At 47.4% G+C, this 18651-nt stretch overlaps 1 protein-coding gene across 3 annotated transcripts; it reads left to right on the forward strand.

The window, feature by feature from the left end:
• Positions 1 to 986: 986 nt before the first annotated feature.
• ctsl.1 (cathepsin L.1) lies at positions 987 to 14548 on the forward strand. Of its 3 annotated transcripts, XM_078423361.1 has the most exons (9): positions 987 to 1021; positions 1376 to 1473; positions 2101 to 2243; positions 5515 to 5697; positions 6979 to 7170; positions 7962 to 8127; positions 9603 to 9708; positions 11803 to 11898; positions 14400 to 14548. In XM_078423361.1, exons 2-9 carry the CDS (start codon positions 1377 to 1379, stop codon positions 14401 to 14403), a joined length of 987 nt encoding a protein of 328 aa, XP_078279487.1. In that variant the 5' UTR covers positions 987 to 1021; position 1376; the 3' UTR covers positions 14404 to 14548. The 3 variants fall into 3 exon arrangements, with proteins under 3 accessions (XP_078279487.1, XP_078279486.1, XP_078279488.1); XM_078423360.1 differs by lacking the exon at positions 987 to 1021 and having other exon boundaries at positions 1201 to 1473; XM_078423362.1 differs by lacking the exons at positions 987 to 1021; positions 14400 to 14548 and having other exon boundaries at positions 1201 to 1473; positions 11803 to 11902.
• The last annotated feature ends 4103 nt before the right edge of the window (positions 14549 to 18651 follow it).

Genomic DNA, 18651 nt, shown 5'->3' on the forward strand with positions numbered 1-18651 from the left:
AAGAGGAGTTGAGTATAGGAGCAAAGAGGTCCTTCTGCAGTTGTACAGGGCCCAAGTGAGACCGCACCTGGAGTACTTTGTGCAGTTTTGGTCTCCAAATTTGAGGAAGGATATTCTTGCTATTGAGGGCGTGCAGCGTAGGTTTACTAGGTTAATTCCCGGAATGGCGGGACTATCATATGTTGAAAGACTGGAGCGACTAGGCTTGTATACACTGGAATTTAGAAGGATGAGAGGAGATCTTATCGAAACGTATAAGATTATTAAGGGGTTGGACATGTTAGAGGCAGGAAACATGTTCCCAATGTTGGGGGAGTCCAGAACAAGGGGCCACAGTTTAAGAATAAGGGGTAGGCCATTTAGAACTGAGATGAGGAAAAACTTTTTCAGTCAGAGAGTTGTGAATCTGTGGAATTCTCTGCCTCAGAAGGCAGTGGAGGCCAATTCTCTGAATGCATTCAAGAGAGAGCTGGATAGAGGTCTTAAGAATAGCGGAGTCAGGGGGAGAGGGCAGGAACGGGGTACTGATTGAGAATGATCAGCCATGATCACATTGAATGGCGGTGCTGGCTCGAAGGGCCGAATGGCCTCCTCCTGCACCTATTGTCTATTGTCTATTTTCTAATTAGGCCATTCGGCCCATCAAGTCTACTCCACCCACCATTCAATCACGGCTGATCTGTCTCTCCCTCCCAACCCCATTCTCCTGCCTTCTCCCCATCACCTCTGACACCCGCACTAATCAAGAATCTATCTATCTCTGCCTTAAAAATATCCACCTACTTGGTGCAATAAATATTTTGAAATATATATCTAGGAAATAGTTTGTTGATCCATATATTTCTCACCATCATCGTGTAGTCTGAAACTAACTGATGTGAACCACCCATTTCCTCTTTTTTATTTCTGCAACCAGCCGTCGCGAGCAAGTGCATGTGTATAAATACTTGACGTCTTTTGATTTCTGCACTAGGGATTTCATTTCACCAGGGGCTGAATCTCGACAGCAGCTGGAGTTACAGTAAGTCTCGGCTGAGTATCACCATTCCACGTGCAAGAGGGAACTGCAGATGCCGGTTTAAATCGGAGATAGAAGCAAAACGCTGGAGTAACTCAGCGGGACAGGCAGCGTCTCTGGAGAGAGGAAATGGGTGACGTTTCGGGTCGAGACGTCTGAGGAAGTCAGTCTGAAGACGGGACTCGACTCGAAACGTCACCCATTCCTTCTCTCCAGAGACGCTGCCTGACCCGCTGAGTTACTCCAGCATTTTGCGTTTATCGCCGATTCATGTTCCTCCACAAAAGTCAAAACTCCAACTATGACGGTTTTTCGACTTTGAATGCAATTTTATTTGATTTCAATTCTTTAATTTAGAATGGAGCTTCTATTGATGCTGACTGCTGTGTCCTTAACAACTGCTGCCAGCATAACTGTTGAAGATATGCAATGGCATGCCTGGAAAAAAGAGTTTGGTAATTATGTTTTTATTTTAATTTTCTGCTCATAAGGTCGTGATAGGAGCAGGATTAGGCCATTCGGCCCATCAAGTCTACTCCGCCATTCAATCGTGGCCGGTCTATCTCTCCCTCCTAACCCCATTCTCCTGCCTTCTCCCCATCACCCCTGACACCCGCACTAATCAAGAATCTATCATTCCATCTCTGCCTTAAAAATGTTCACTGATTTGACCTCTACAGCCTTCTGCAGCAACGAATTCCACAGATTCACCACCCTCTGATGAAAGAGCTGCTCGTTTAGCTCTTAAATAATTTCTCCAATAGATTGTCGTGTGCTTGGTTCAGTTTCGTTCATTGTCACGTGTACCGAGATACAGTGAAAAGCTTTTGTTGCATCGTGCTAACCAGTCAGTGAAAAGACCATACATGATTACAAGTAGACACAAAATGCTGGAGTAACTCAGCGGGTCAGGCAGCATCTCTGGAGAGAAGGAATGGGTGACGTTTCGGGTCGAGATGCTGCCTGACCCGCTGAGTTACTCCAGCATTTTGTGTCCACCTTCAATTTACACCAGCATCTGCAGTCTTTTTTCCTATACACAGAGACTGGACTTCTTTGTGAACTTGTTTCTTTAATTGAAGGTAAATCCTACTCTTCTGTTGAGGAGGGAGCCCATCGTATGGAGGTCTGGCTGTCTAACCTGAAGACGGTTCTGATGCACAACTTGCGTGCAGACCAAGGTTTAACAACGTACCGAATGGAAGTGAATGCCTATGCTGACCTGGTAATATGACATTTATTATTTCCATTTGAGGTTCCTTTGCGTGCAGTGGTGAGAGTGGTTTGTGTGTTTAACTGATTTCTCGTAACTGACGTCTTGCAACTCAGACAGCGCGGAGACAAGCCCATCGTCAGGGGTTATGGGGAGAAGGCAGGAGAATGGGGTTGGGAGGGAGAGATAGATCAGCCATGATCAGCCATGGCGGAGTAGACTAGACAAGGCCGCATGGCCTAATCCTGCTCCTATCACGACCTTATGAGCAGAAAATTAAAATAAAAACATAATTACCAAACTTTTCTTTCAATAGACAATAGACAATAGACGCAGGAGGAGGCCATTCGGCCCTTCGAGCCAGCACCGCCATTCAATGTGATCATTCTCAATCAGTACCCCGTTCCTGCCCTCTCCCCATACCCCCTGACTCCGCTATCCTTAAGAGCTCTATCTAGCTCTCTGTTGAATCCAGGCATGCCATTGCATATCTTCTACAGTTAAGCTGACAGCAGTTGTTTAGGAGCCAGCAGTCAGCATCAATAGAAGCTCCATTCTAAATTAAAGAATTGAAATCAAATAATTGCATTCAAAGTTGAAAAACCGTCCTAGTTGGAGTCCATGTCGACCGAGGTGCTCAATCTAAGCCAGTGCCGTTTATTGGCGATCCCACTTCATCCCTCCTATCCATGTGGAGTTTACTTTAGTTTAGTTTAGTTTAGAGATACAGCACGGAAACAGGCCCTTCGGCCCATTGGGTCCGCGCCGACCAGCGCTCCTCGCACATTAGCGCTATCCCACACATACTCACGACACTTGGATACACAGCCAAGTAGCCTACAAACCTGCACGTCTTTGGAGTGTGGGTGGGGAGGAAACCAGAGCACCTGGAGAAAACCCACTCGGTCACGGGGAGAATGTGCAAACTCCGTACAGACAGCACCCCTAGCCAGGATTGAACCCGGGTCTCTGACGCTGTGAGGCAGCAACTCTACCGCTGCGCCACCGTGCCGCCAAATTGAAACTTCAAAACAGCAAAACGAAAGGATTGGGAGTTTTAAGTTCAAGTTTATTTTGGTTCAACACCTGCACTAGAGGGCACTAATGGAGCAGAAGTTCCAACGGTCATGGTGGTTTCTTCTGCTTCCTGTACATTTTATAACCTGTTTATGTCAAGGCTGAAGGCAGCATGCACTCAAGGGGCTGAATGGCCTCATCTGTGTTTAATTCTATGATTTTAACGTCACGATCCCTGACAAACATAAATTAGAGGAGAGACGTGTATATATGTCCACTACTTTAGTTTAGTTTAGTCTAGTTTAGTTTGTGATGCGTGCAGGTTTGTAGGTTAATTGGATTCGATAAAATTACAAGTTATCCCCAGTGTGTAGGATAGTGCTAATGTACGGGACCATTGCTGGTCAGCACGGACTCGGTGGGCCGAAGGGCCTTTTACCACGATGTATCTCTAAAGTAAAGGAGTAAAGTAAAATGCGGTCCTTGTTTCAGGGGGTCAGGGTGGCGTAGTGGTGGAGCTGGGAGACTCAGCGCCCCACCTCTCTTTCACGCCTCTTCCACTGGACTCTCACCCTCTCCCCTCCCCTTCCCCAGGTTTGGCAGCCCCTTTAGACTTTAGAGATACAAGGTGGAAACCGGCCCTTCGGGCCAACGAGTCCGTGCCAGTCAATGATGACCTCGCACACACTAGGGAACAATTTTACAACATTATGTCTTTGGAGTGAGGGAGGAAACCGGAGCACCCGGAGAAAACCCACGTGGACGCGAGGAGAACGTACAAACTCCGTACAGGCAGTTCCCGCGGTCAGGATGGAACCCGGGTATCTGGTGCTGTGAGGCAGCAACTCTAATGCTGCGCCACCGTGACGCACCCAGACGATTCTATCCTCATTTCAGATCTTTGGTCTTTTAATCTCTGGTCTTTGTCCAACCATCTGCCTATACAAACCCCCCATCACCTGTATCCACCTATCGCTTGCGAGGCTTGGCCCTGCCGCACCCCTTTTCTAACTTTCTTTTCCCCGACCATCGAAACGTATAAGATTATTAAGGGGTTGGACACGTTAGAGGCAGGAAACATGTTCCCAATGTTGGGTGAGTCCAGAACCAGGGGCCACAGTTTAAGAATAAGGGGTAGGCCATTTAGAACGGAGATGAGGAAAAACTTTTTCAGTCAGAGAGTTGTAAATCTGTGGAATTCTCTGCCTCAGAAGGCAGTGGAGGCCAATTCTCTGAATGCATTCAAGAGAGAGCTAGATAGAGCTCTTAAGGATAGCGGAGTCAGGGGGTATGGGGAGAAGGCAGGAACGGGGTACTGATTAAGAATGATCAGCCATGATCACATTGAATGGTGGTGCTGGCTCGAAGGGCCGAATGGCCTCCTCCTGAACCTATTGTCTATTGTCCATTGACCACCACAATCAGCCTGAAGAAGCGTCCCAATCCGAAACGTCACCTCTCCATGTTCTCCAGAGATGTTGCCTGACCTGCTGAGTTACTCCAGCACTTTGTGTCTCTTTTAAAAAGTACTTCATTGGCTGTAGGATGCTTTAAGATGTCCTGAGGTCACATCAATAAATCCTTTTTGTTTAAATGTTACCGTAAACATAATCTAGCAGAATGCTTCTATTAATGGTTAACGGTCACATGTTTGTCTGAAGATGTCCACTCCTTCCCCCCTCTCCCATCGGGCAAGAGGTACCTAAGTGTGAAAACGCACACCTCCAGATTCAGGGGCAGTTTCTTCCCGGCTGTTATCAGGCAACTGAACCATCCTACCACAACCAGAGAGCAATGCTGAACTAATATCCACCTCATTGGAGACCCTCGGTCTATCTTTTATCTTGCACTAAACAATATTCACGTTATTCCCTTTATCCTGTACCTGCACACTGTGGACGGCTCGATTGTAATCATGTCTCGTCTTTCCGCTGAATAGTTAGCCCGCAACAAAGGCTTTTCACTGTACCTCAGTACACATGACTGAGTTGGATGATCAGCCATGATGATATTGAATGGCGGTGCAGGCTCGAAGGGCCGAATGGCCTACTCCTGTACCTGTTTTCTATGTTTCTATGTTTCTATGACAATGGACTAAACTAATCAACCTAAGCTAATTCAAAAATCTCAAATATGATCAAGGCTCACCCTGCAAAATCTTTCCTCGCCTCCAATAAATAAATATTAACAGGGGATCGCTTAAAAATGTTCACAGTTTAATGAATAATTCATTGTTTGTTAATAATTGATTGTTTATTTTTCGCAGAGTAACGAAGAGTATAGAAAATTGATAGTTGGCAACTGCTTGAGAAAGGACAATGACACAATATCCACCCCTCTGATGCTCAAGGATGTGAGTCTGCCTGCTGAAGTGGATTGGAGAAAGAGTGGATACGTAACTCCTGTTAAAGACCAGAAGCAATGTGGCTCGTGTTGGGCATTCAGCGCGGTGAGTGTCTTGTACTTAACGTGGCCCAGAGCATCACGATATAATACCATGGAACTTTACTTATCCCAGGAGGGAAATTGATCTGCCAACAGTCACAAGACACACAAGACACATGAAACATGAAATTAAAGTGGCGAGTGGAAAGGATTGGGGATGTGCAAAGATTTGGGGGAGCACGGGGGGGGGGGGGGGGGGGGGAGGGGTGGAGACAGAAGGGGACAGAAGGGGGAGGAGTTGTACAGTTTGATAGCCACAGGGAAGAAGGATCTCCTGTGGCGTTCTGTGCTGCATCTCGGTGGGACCAGTCTGTTGCTGAAGGTGCTCCTCAGGTTGGCCAGTGTGTCACTGAGGGGGGTGAGCTGTATTGTCCATGATGCTCCGCAGTTTGAGGAGCGCCCTCCCCTCCAAGACCATCCCTCCAAGACCACCTCCCCTCCAAGACCACCTCCCCTCCAAGACCACCTCCCCTCCAAGACCACCTCCCGTGAACCCAACTCCGCCCCCAGGTCGGAGCCGGCCTTCCTGATGAGTTTGTTGATCCTGTTGGTGTCCGCGGCCTTCGCCCTGCTGCCCCGGCTGCCGGCAGCGAAGAAGATGGCGCTGGCCACCACCGACTGGTTGAACATCTGCAGCATCTCACTGATGGCTCTGTCCCTCGTTGTGCAGGGCCTCAGTGTTCCTGGACCAGTCCAGTTAAAGACCATAGAAACATAGAAAATAGGTGCAAGAGGAGGCCATTTGGCCCTTCGAGCCAGCACTGCCATTCATTGTGATCATGGCTGAACATCCACAATCAGTAACCCGTGCCTGCCTTCTCCCATTATCCCTTGACTCCGCTAGCCCCTAGAGCTCTATCTAACTCTTAAATTCATCCAGTGAATTGGCCTCCACTGCCCTCTGTGGCAGAGAATTCCACAAATTCACGACGCTCTGGGTGAAAACGTTTTTTCTCACCTCAGTTTTAAATGGCCTCCCCTTTATTTTTCGACTGTGACCCCTGGTTCTGGACTCCCCCAACATTGGGAACATTTACCCTGCGGTTCACTGAGTTACTTCCGCATTAATCCAGCATTTTGTGTCTATCTTCTCGGTTTAAACCAGCACCTGCAGTTCCTTCCCAAGCAAAATATTTTGTCTGAAGAAGGGGTCCCGACCCGAAACGTCACCCATTCCTCCTTCTCTCCAGAGATGCTGCCTGTCCCCCTGAGTCACTCCAGCGCTTTGTGTGTCTGTCTGCAGGTTTATTCTCGTTTCATCGGTACATGTTTGCTTTGCTTACAGACTGGAGCTTTGGAAGGGCAGCACTTCAGAGCGACGGGGAAGTTAGTTTCTTTGAGTGAACAGCAACTGGTGGACTGCTCCCATGGATATGGAAACGATGGGTGCCACGGAGGATTGATGGACCAAGCATTCCACTACATCAGGGACAACGGAGGGATTGACACGGAAGGATCGTATCCCTATCAAGCACAGGTTAGCTAAAATAACCTCCATGAGTCATGGGAGCAGAATTAGGCCATCGAGATCGCTCCGCCATTCAATCACGGCTGATCTATCTCTCCCTCCTAACCCCATTCTCCCGCCTTCTCCCCATAACCCCTGACACCCGCACTAATCAAGAATCCATCAATCTCCGCCTTCAAAATCTCCATTGACTTGGCCTCCAAATCCATCTGTGGCAAAGAACTCCACAGATTCACCACCCTCTGATTGAAGAAATTCCTCCTCATCTCCTTCCTAAAGGTAAGTCTTTTTATTCTGAGGCTGTGCCCTCTGGTCCTGGACTCTCCCACTAGTGGAAACATCCTCTCCACATCCACTCTACCCAAGCCTTGCACTATTCGGTAAGTTTCAATGAGGTCCCCCCTCTAAACCTTCTAAACTCCAGCGAGTACAGGCCCAGTGCCGACAAACGCTCATCATGCGTTAACCCACTCATTCCTGGGATCGTTCTCGTAAACCTCCTCTGGACCCTCCCCAATGCCAGCACATCCTTCCTCAGATATGGGGCCCAAAACCGCTCACAACGCTCCAAATCCGCCCTGACCAGAGCTTTATAGGGCCTCAGGGTTACAAGCCACATACAAGCCAATGGTGGCTAAAGAAAGGTCCCCATCCCAAAACATTACCCATCCATATCTCCCAGAGATAATCTGATCCACAGTTATTCCAGCACATTGTGTTTTCTTGAAGCCAATGCCCTCTAGTTTTAGAATCATCTACCCAGGGAGTATTCATCTTTTCCTCGTGTTGTGCTTACTTAGGATGGATCCTGCAGATTCAACCCAGGAACTATTGGCGCCACCTGCAGTGGATACGTTTCGGTGTGGCCGCAACACGAGTTTGTACTACAATATGCCGTGGCGAAGTATGGACCAGTCTCTGTCGCTATAGATGCCAGCCAGCGATCGTTCCAGCTCTATTCCTCAGGTAGTTTTTTTTAGTTCGTATCGTTTACAATAGACAATAGGTGCAGGAGTAGGCCATTCAGCCCTTCGAGCCAGCACCGTTTAGAGAGGGACGGCACGGTGGCGCAGTGGCAGAGTTGCTGCCTTACAGCGCTCACAGCGCCAGGGACCCGGGTTCCATCCCGATCCCGGGTGCTGTCTGTACGGAGTTTGTACGTTCTCCCCGTGACCTGCGCGGCTTTTCTCCGGGTGCTCCGGTTTCTTCCCACACTCCAAAGAGGTGCGGGTTTGTCGGTTAATCGGCCCTCCGTAAATTGGCCGCTGGTGTGTAGGGAGTGGATGAGAAAGTGGGATAACATGATCGGGTGATCGATGGTCGGCGTGGGCATGGTGGGCCGAAGGGCCTGTTTCCATGCTGTATCCTTCAATCAATCAATGCTGTTGAAAATGCACTGGACTTTAAAATAGCCACGTAAACAACTTAATTCAAGGTGTTAAATGTTGGCCTTGCCAGGGAAGTCCAAACTCAATGAGCAACTTAAACAGAAGTTGAGTTTATTGCTGATCTTCAAATAACTCAAACGAGACTTTGGAGATACAAGGAACTGCAATTGCTGGAATCTTGAGCAAAAAACAAACTGGTGGAGGAAAAGCACAAAGTGCTGGAGTAACTCAGCGAGTCAGGCAGCTTCTCTGGAGAACATGGATGAGTGGTCTTTTGGGTTGCCACCATTCTTTAGACTCTATTCATGTTCTCCAGAGATGCTGCCTGACCCTTCGAGTTACTCCAGCATTTTGTGTCTTTCCTTGGTGGAGCAGCATCTGCGGTTCCTCGGTTCTCCAAACTGCTGGAGGAATAGGGCGGCGCGGTGGCGCAGCGGTAGAGCTGCTGCCTCACAGCACCAGAGACCCGGGTTCGATCCCCGTGACCTGCGTGGGATTTTTTCCCGAGATCTTTGGTTTTCTCCCACACTCCAAAGACGTGCTGGTCTGTAGGTTAATTGGCTTGGTATAAATGTAATTTGTCCCTGACATGTGTAGGATATTGTTAGTGTGTGGACTCGGAGGGCAGAAGGGCCTGTTTCCGCACTGTATCTCTAAACTAAACTAAACTAAACTAATCTAAATGAAACCAAACTAAACTCAGCAGGCCATGCAACATCTGTGGAGAGAAAGGGAAGCCAACATTTTGGGTCAGGACCCTTCTGACTGAGAAGGATCCCATCCTGAAATGTTGGCTGTTCATTCCCTCCACAGATCCAGACAGTTGTTATAGGAAAAAGAATTTCACAAAGCAGCAACAGAGTTTGTTCAAAATATGGGCCCCAACCTGAACTATTACCTATCCATTCTCAATGCTGCCTAACCCACTGATTTCTTCCAGCACTTTGTTTTTTTGTCCAAACTAGACGTTAGTAGGTTGACAATGACAAGCACTATTTTTTACCCTCTGTCATGTTGGAATAATATTGGTCTTTCTGCCCCCAATGATTTCAGGAATCTACGATGACCCGTATTGCATTAATGACAAACTCAACCATGCTGTTTTAGTCGTTGGATATGGAACGATGAATGGAGTGGAATACTGGCTGGTTAAGAATAGGTATTATGTCCACCCCGTCATTTGTAAATGTTACGTACAGGTGGGCCGTACATTAGGGTTAGTCCGGCACCTCTTTGAATCCGGACAACATTGCAGTCCCAGTTTAGTTTATGGTCACGTGTAACGAGGTACAGTAAGAAGCTGATGGTGAAAAGCTTACAGTGGAAGAATTGAGAAGAGCGCACCTAAAGTCCTTGAGACTGCCAGCCTGGCTCGCTGGGTGCCCACAGATTTGTGCAGATGGTCTACACTCCTTCTGGGACATGTGCCTCTGTCGCGAAAGACTAAATTGTTTAGATCTGCAGCTGTTTGTTGGTGGTGAACCCGCGGTTTTGGGCAGGAAAATATTTTACGGAAAATATTTTGTGTCTACCTTGGTTTTGTGCGATTTTTAGCTTATTTTGCTCATATTTTACCCTAGCCGCGGCTTCTAACCAAGGTCCAATGGACAATAGACAATAGGTGCAGGAGGAGGCCATTCAGCCCTTCAAGCCAGCACCGCCATTCAATGTGATCATGGCTGATCATTCTCAATCAGTACCCCGTTCCTGCCTTCTCCCCATACCCCCTGACTCCGCTATCCTTAAGAGCTCTATCTAGCTCTCTCTTGAATGCATTCAGAGAATTGGCCTCCACTGCCTTCTGAGGCAGAGAATTCCACAGATTCACAACTCTGACTGAAAAGGTTTTTCCTCATTTCAGTTCTAAATGGCCTACCCCCTTATTCTTAAACTGTGGCCCCTGGTTCTGGACTCCCCCAACATTGGGAACATGTTTCCTGCCTCTAACGTGTCCAACCCCTTAATAATCTTATATGTTTCGATAAGATCTCCTCTCATCCTTCTAAATTCCAGTGTATACAAGCCTAGTCGCTCCAGTCTTTCAACATACGACAGTCCCGCCATTCCGGGAATTAACCAAGTGACAGTTGTGGTGTCAAGTGGACACACATGTCCATGTCGATACTAGACAAGGACGAACGAGTTTAGTCGGCCGTCACGTGTTCCGAGGTAGGGGGAAAAGCTTTCGTTGCTAACCAGTCAGCGGAAAGACAATACATGATTACAGATGAGCCATTTACAGTGTACAGATACGGTACATGATAAGGGAATAACATTTAGTCCAAGGTAAAGCCAGCAAAGTGCAAGGTAAAGCCAACTGTTGATAGGCACAGATAGCTGCAGGTTCGGGCAGCATCTCTGGAATATGTGACGTTTCATGTCGGAAACCTTCTTCAGGCTGAGTCTTGAAGGACTTCAGGGCCTGAGCTAGAAGGAGAATGGTTGCAAGGAAATAGCTGAGGAATAGGATTCTTGGCCTCAGTGGCGCAGCGGTAGAGTTGCTGCCTCAAGGTGCAGATACCTGGGTTCCATCTTCACCCTTGGGTGCTGTCTGTGTGGAGCCTGCACGTTCGTCCTGTCACCCCGTGGGTTTCCTCCGGGTGCTCTGGTTCCTCTCACATCCCAAAGACGTGCGGGTTTGTAGGTTAATTGGCTTCAGTAAATTGTCCCTCCGATGTGTAGTGAAGTGGTTGCAAAGAGGGATAACATAGAACTAGTGAGATGGGGCGATCGATGGTTGGCGTGGACTCTGTGGGCCGAAGGGCCTGTTTCTGTGCTGTATTGCTAAACTAAATGAATCTCGAAGAGCGAGCATGGCTTTGAATGGGCCAAATGGCTTCCCTCTATGTTGTAAGAAAAGATGGGGATGGCCCACAATAGGGCAGCTGCCTCACAGCGCCGGAGATCCGGGTTCGATCCTGACTACGGGTGCTGTCTGTACGGAGTTTGTCTATGTGGGTTTTCTCCAGGAGCTCTGGTTTCCTCCCACACTCCAAAGATGTACAGGTTTGTAGGCCAATTGGCTTGGTAAAAATTGTAAATTGTCACTGGTGTGTGTAGGGCAGTGTTAGTGTGTGGGGATCGCTGGTCGGCGCGGACTCGGTGAGCCGAAGGGCCTGTTTCCGCGCTGTATCTCTAAACTAAACTAGACTAGACTAGATGAAGTCGGATGTCCCAGACTTACCCGCAGAACGGAACGGAATTATAATACATTTGGATGTTAACTTTTTTATGAATGTTCTATTGTTTCTAGCTGGGGGACCCATTGGGGCGTTAATGGATACGCCTATATGTCGAGAAACAAGAACAATCAGTGTGGAATCGCGTCAGATGCCAGCCTTCCTCAAATGTAACACTTGCCTTGCTACTTCATAGAGTGATACAGCTTGAAAACAGGCCCTTCAGCCCAACTAGCCCACACCGACTAACATGCCCCATCTACACTAGTCCCACCTACCCACACTGACTAACATGCCCCATCTACACTAGTCCCACCTGCCCACACCGACCAACATGCCCCATCTACACTAGTCCCACCTGCCCACACCGACCAACATGCTCCATCTACACTAGTCCCACCTGCCCACACCGACTAACATGCCCCATCTACACTAGTCCCACCTGCCCACACCGACTAACATGCCCCATCTACACTAGTCCCACCTGCCCACACCGACTAACATGCCCCATCTACACTAGTCCCACCTGCCCACACCGACTAATATGCCCCATCTACACTAGTCCCACCCGCCCACACTGACTAACATGCCCCATCTACACTAGTCCCACCTGCCCACACCGACTAACATGCCCCATCTACACTAGTCCTACCTGCCCACACCGACCAACATGCCCCATCTACACTCGTCCCACCCGCCCACACTGACTAACATGCCCCATCTACACTAGTCCCACCTGCCCACACTGACTAAAATGCCCCATCTACACTAGTCCCACCTGCCCACGTTCGGCCCATATCCCACCAAACCTGTCAGTTTCAGTTCAGTTTAAGTTTAGTTTCTTGTCAAGTGCACCAAGCCTTTTGTTGCGTGCTAACCAGTCAGCAGAAAGACAATACATGATTACAATCGAGCCATTTACAGTGTACAGATACATGAAAAGGGAATAACCTTTCATGCAAGGTAAAGCCAGCAAAGTCCTATCCATGTACCTGTCCCAATGTCTTTTTAAAGCTGTTATACCTGCCTCAACTAACTCCTCTAGCAGCTCGTTCCATATACCTACCTGTACCACCCAATGCGTGAAAAAGTTGCATCTCAGGTTCCTATTAAACCTTTCCCCTCTCACCTTAAACCTATGTCCCGTCTTCCTTGTAATAAAAATGAACTGCAGATGCTGGTTTATATCAAGGATAAACACAAAATTCAGGAGTAACTCAGCGGGTCGGGCAGCATCTCTGGAGAACATGGATAGCTGAAGTTGAGGTCATGATTTTATTCATCTCTATCGGATTATCCCTCAGCCTCCTGACAATAGGTGCAGGAGGAGGCCATTCAGCCCTTCGAGCCAGCACCACCATTCAATGTGATCATGGCTGATCATTCTCAATCAGTACTCCGTTCCTGCCTTCTCCCCATACCCCCTCAATTAAGTGAAAGATATCAGAAAGAGACAGGAAAACTACAGATGCTGAATATCTGCAATAGAACAGGAATTGCTGGAAATACCCAGCAGGTCAGGTAGCATCTGTGGAGAGAGAAAATCAAAGTTCAGATCCATGATCTTTATTCATTAAAAAATCTGTGTTTGGGAGGTGGAGAAGGTGAGTGGGTTAGAAATTGTTACCTATTGTGTCTTAAGAAGGGTCTCAACCCGAAACGTCGCCCATTCCTTCTCTCCAGAGATGCTGCCTGACCCGCTGAGTTACTCCAGAATTTTGTGTCTGTCTTCGGTTTAAACCAGCACCTGCAGTTCCTTCCGACACGTTAGCCCTGTTTGCTTTGTTGTTACCTTCTTCACCTAAACTACTTCATCTATTCTACATTTTCATTGAACTACATTCCTTTTCACACCTTGCACATCCTTATCTCTCTATCTCCCTCTCCTCTGACATCAGTCTGAAGAAGGGTCTCGACCCGAAACGTCGCCCATTCCTTCTCTCCGGAGATGCTGCCTGTCCCGCTGAGTTGCTCCAGCATTTTGCGTCCATCTATTGTGTCTGTTCTTCATGAATGAATGGCAGCATGACTCCACACACTTCTACCCCTGAACTCCGGCACTGTCTCTGACGAGTCTACACGTTCTCCCCGTGTTTCCTTGGTAATCCTGTGACATCCCGAAGACACACTGGTTTATAGGTAACTTAGCCTCTGTAAATAGCTCCTTCTGTACATCGGAGTGCTACAATCCGGGGGGAGTGGATGGGAATGTGGGGGAAATAAAATATAAAATTATATTTATATATATATATATTTGGAGAGAGAGAGAGAGAAAGAGAAAGAGAGAAAGATAGAGAGGCAGGGAGTCAGGGACAAACGAGGACAGGGACAGAGAGAGAGAGAGAGAGAGAGAGAGAGAGAGAGAGAGAGAGAGAGAGAGAGAGAGAGAGAGAGAGAGAGAGAGACAGAGACAGAGACAGAGACAGAGACAGAGAGAGACAATGAGAGTGAGACACACAGAGAGACAGAGAGAGAGAGTGTGAGAGAGAGAGAAAGAAAGACACAGAGAGACAGAGACAGAGAGAGAGAGAGAGAGAGACGTGCCATTAGTATGAAACACACTAATAGCATGCCAGAATAAACACTTAATAATTCTTGGACCTTCTCTGTTCTGAATGTTATTTTCAACAGATTTATTCCCACAACCTTAAAATTCTGTTTTGTTTTGCAGATAGTGAAAATCTTAGCAAACTGAAGCAATTTTCCTGAGATGCATAGAAGAATATCTTATATATTAAATCATTCGAGCACTTTTAATACTTTTGATGAAAAGGCATAATGATATATATTTGCTTTGCGTACAGATTGTACTAGTTTAATTTCTCACGCTTTTAAACTGAATTGTGAAATATCCAAATCGATGAATTTTTTGAAAATAAATGGTTTTGGAATATATCTGTGTGTGGTCATGTGATTGGATTCTCTGTTCTATTTATCATTCACCTCTCCCTCTCCCATCTTCTGGAAATTGCTTAGTCAAATATCAGAATAATTGTCGTGCCTTCAGAATGGAGATGAGCAGGAATTTCTTTGATAGAGAAATGTAAAAAACAAAAACTTCGGATGCTGAGAAAGAACACAAAGTGCTGGAATAACTCAGTGGGTCAGGCAGCAACTCTGAAGGACATGGGTAGACCAAGCGCAGACTGGGCGGTCGTTTCGCTGAACACCTCCGCTCAGTCCGCCTTGGCCTACGCGATCTCCCGCTTGCCAAACGCTTTAACTCCTCCTCCCATTCCCACACTGACCTTTCTGTCCTGGGCCTCCCCCACTGTCAGAGTGAGTCCAAACGCAAATTGGAGGAACAGCACCTCATATTTCGCTTGGGCAGCTTAGGGCGGCACGGTGGCGCAGCGGTAGAGTTGCTGCCTTACAGCGAATGCAGCGCCGGAGACAGGTTTGATCCTGACTACGGGCGCCGTCTGTATGGAGTTTGTACGTTCTCCCCGTGACCTGCGTGGGTTTTCTCCGAGATCTTCGGTTTCCTCCCACACTCCAAAGATGTACAGGTATAATAATAATAATAATAATAATAATGCATTACATTTATATAGCGCTTTTCAAACACTCAAAGACACTTTACAGGGATTTCTAGAACATAGAGAAGAAAATAAATAGATAAATATGTAGGTTAATTGGCTGGGCAAATGTAAAAATTGTCCCTAGTGTGTGTAGGATAGTGTTAATATGCGGGGATCGCTGGGCGGCGCGGACCCGGTGGGCCGAAGGGCCTGTTTCCCCACTGTATCTCTAAATCTAAAAAATCTTACACCCCAGCGGTATGAATTTTGATTTCTCTAATCCTTGCTTTCCCTCTCTCTCCGTCCCTCCCCCACCCCAATCATCCTGCCTGTTCCACTGTTCGCATCCACACATCCCTTCATTTTCACCTCCTCCACAGCCAACAAGGAACCATTGTGGGCTCCACCATTCCTGGGTCATCAGTGCCGGCTCTGATTTGTTCTGAACCTTTTCAAGCCTCTAGTTTCCCTCTCCCCGGACTCTCAGTCTGACCCCAAACGTCACCCATTCCTTTTCTCCAGAGTTGCTGCCTGACCCGCTGAGTTACTCCAGCACTTTGTGTCTTATCTTCGGTGTGAACCAGCATCTGCAGTTCCTTCCTACACATGGGTGTGGAGTTTGCAGCTTCTCCCCGTGACTGCGTGGGTTTTCTCCGGGTGCTCCGGTCTCCTCCCACACTCCAAAGACGTGCAGTTTGCAGGTTAATTGGCTTCTGTAAATTGTCCCTGGCGTTTAGGATAGAACTAGAGTACGGGATGATCGCCGGTCGGCCTGTACTCGGTGGGCCGAAGGGCCTGTTTCCACTCTGTATATCTCTAAACTGAACTAAAATAAATTAAATCTTGCAAGAAGCATGTTTTAAAATTTTTATTTTTTTAATTATCAAAAATTGTACTCAAGGAAGAAGCTTGTTGGCTGGTTTTCTGATCGGTGTGACATCATTAGGTAACGATCACTCAGCCCAATCTTTCCGGGGATATTTTGTTCTTATGCAACGCAGCTCGCTATGGATTCAATTTCGTAGCTGGCGACATAACTGATAGTGTTGATATTTGGAGTCGCAGTGGCACTTCATGAGCCTTACAACGTAAGTGTCAACTAGCCCCTATTTATGTTGCCGTCCGTGGCCAAGATTGGCAATAAAGCCAGCGAGATAGTTTAAAACTCAGGGTACTGCTGACAAGTTAACAGTCTTGAATAATGAGGCTATTGGGTACATTGAGAGTCTAATTCAGTCCGTTTACTCTGGGAGCCTTGTAGTGTAATACAAGTTTCAGAGCGATCGTGACCTTGTCTTTCTGAGTCAGAATGTTGGAGTTGGTTGATTTGCTTCTTTTATGGATTGCAATCCTCCATCACTTGATAAATCTCAGTCTGTTTCGACTCCCTCAGGCCATCTGCGTAGGGTTGCCAACTTCCTCACCGCCCCGCGCCCCACGTGACCTCACCCAGCCAGTGGCCACGTGCTCCCGCTCCACCAATGGCAGCCGCCCAGCCCGGGCGACACGTGACAATAAACTAAACTAATCTAAACTAAATCTAACTAACTCCTTCTCCTGACAGCTACACCGATCAGCCAAAACATTATGCCCACCTGCCTAATATGCTGTTGGTCCTCCGTGTGCAGCCCCATACGCAGCAGGGTGCGATGCACTGTGTATTGTGACACATTCCTCCCGTGACCACCATTAACATTTTCTGCGACTTGTGCCACAGTCGACCTTCTGTCGGTTCGGACCAGACGGGATAGCCTTCGTTGCCCTCGCGCATCGATGAGCCTTGGGCGCCCAACACCCTGTCTGTCGCCGGTTTGTGGTTTGTCCCTCCTCGGACCACTGTCGGTAGGTACTCACCACTGCTGACCGGGAGCACCCCACAAGCTTTGCCGTTTCAGAGATGCTCTGACCCAGTCGTCTGGCCATAACAATTTGGCCCTTGTCAAAGTCGCTCAGGTCTTTACTCCTGCCCATTTCTCCTGCATCCAACACGTCAACTTCAAGAACTGACTGTTCACTTGCTGCCTAATATATCCCACCCCTCGACAGGTGCCATTGTAACAAGATAAAGATATGATTTCAAATCCTACAAAGGCAGCAGGGCAAGTTACATTCAAGTAATTGTGTAAACCTGGAATTTTATCGAGAAACTAATTTCATTGACATTAAACCTAATGGATGATCATAAAAGTGCATCTGTTTCACTAACATCCTTCAAGGAGGGAAATATGCTGTTAGTTTAGTTTAGTTTAGAGATACAGCACAGAAACAGGCCCTTCCACCTACCGAGTCCGCGCCGACCAGCGATCCCCGCGCACTAGCACTATCCTACGCACACTAGTGACAAATTATAATGTTACCAAAGCCAACTGTATGTCTTTCGAGTGTGGGAAGAAACTGGAGCACCCGGAGAAAACCAATGCAGGTCACGGGGAGAGCTGCAGACTCCGTAAAGACAGCATCCACAGTCAGGATCGAACCCGGGTCTCCGACGCTGTGAGGCAACAACTCTACCACCGCACTTCTTAACCAGTTAAGTCAAGAGCCAGAAGCGTTTATAGAACACAAAATGCTGGGGTAACTCAGCGGGACAGGCAGCATCTCTGGAGACAATGAATGGGTGACATTTCGGGACGAGACCCTTCTTCAGACTGAGAGTCAGGGGAGAGGGAACCGGGAGATACAGACGGTGGTGTAGAGAGATGTAGAACAAATGAATGAAAGATGTGCAAAAAAAGTAACGATGATAAAGGAAACACGCCATTGTTAGCTGTTTGCTAGGTGAGAACAAGAAGCTGGTGGGACTTGGGTGGGGGAGGGACAGAGAGAGAGGGAATGCCGGGGTTACTTGAAGTTAGAGAAATCAATATTCATACCCATGACAAATGTTTACTTGTCATATACACCAGCAACAGAACAATGAAATTATTACTCACTCCAACATAAAATAAATCTAAGCACAATAATATATAAGTAAATATATAACAATCAATAATACAATACATTAATAACTGTAAAACTAGGTCACATAGTCATAAATTCATAGTGTGTTTGGCCCACATACCTCTGAACCAGTCTTATTCATGTACCTGTCCAAATGTGTTTTAAATGTTGTGATATTTAAACATATCAGGCAGGAAAAATGTTCCCGATGTTGGGGGAGTCCAGAACCAGGGGTCACAGCTCAAGAATAAGGGGTAGGCCATTTGGGACTGAGATGAGGAAAAACCTTTTCACCCAGAGAGTTGTGAATCTGTGGAATTCTCTGCCATAGATGGCAGTGGAGGCCAATTCACTGGATGTATTCAAGAGAGAGTTAGATAGAGCTCTTAGGTCTAACGGAATCAAGGGACATGGGGAGAAAGCAGAAAGGGGGTACTGATTTTGAATGATCAGCCATGATCA

Source organism: Rhinoraja longicauda, chromosome 27 (assembly GCF_053455715.1).
Source record: "Rhinoraja longicauda isolate Sanriku21f chromosome 27, sRhiLon1.1, whole genome shotgun sequence".
NCBI classification, from domain to species: domain Eukaryota; kingdom Metazoa; phylum Chordata; class Chondrichthyes; order Rajiformes; family Arhynchobatidae; genus Rhinoraja; species Rhinoraja longicauda.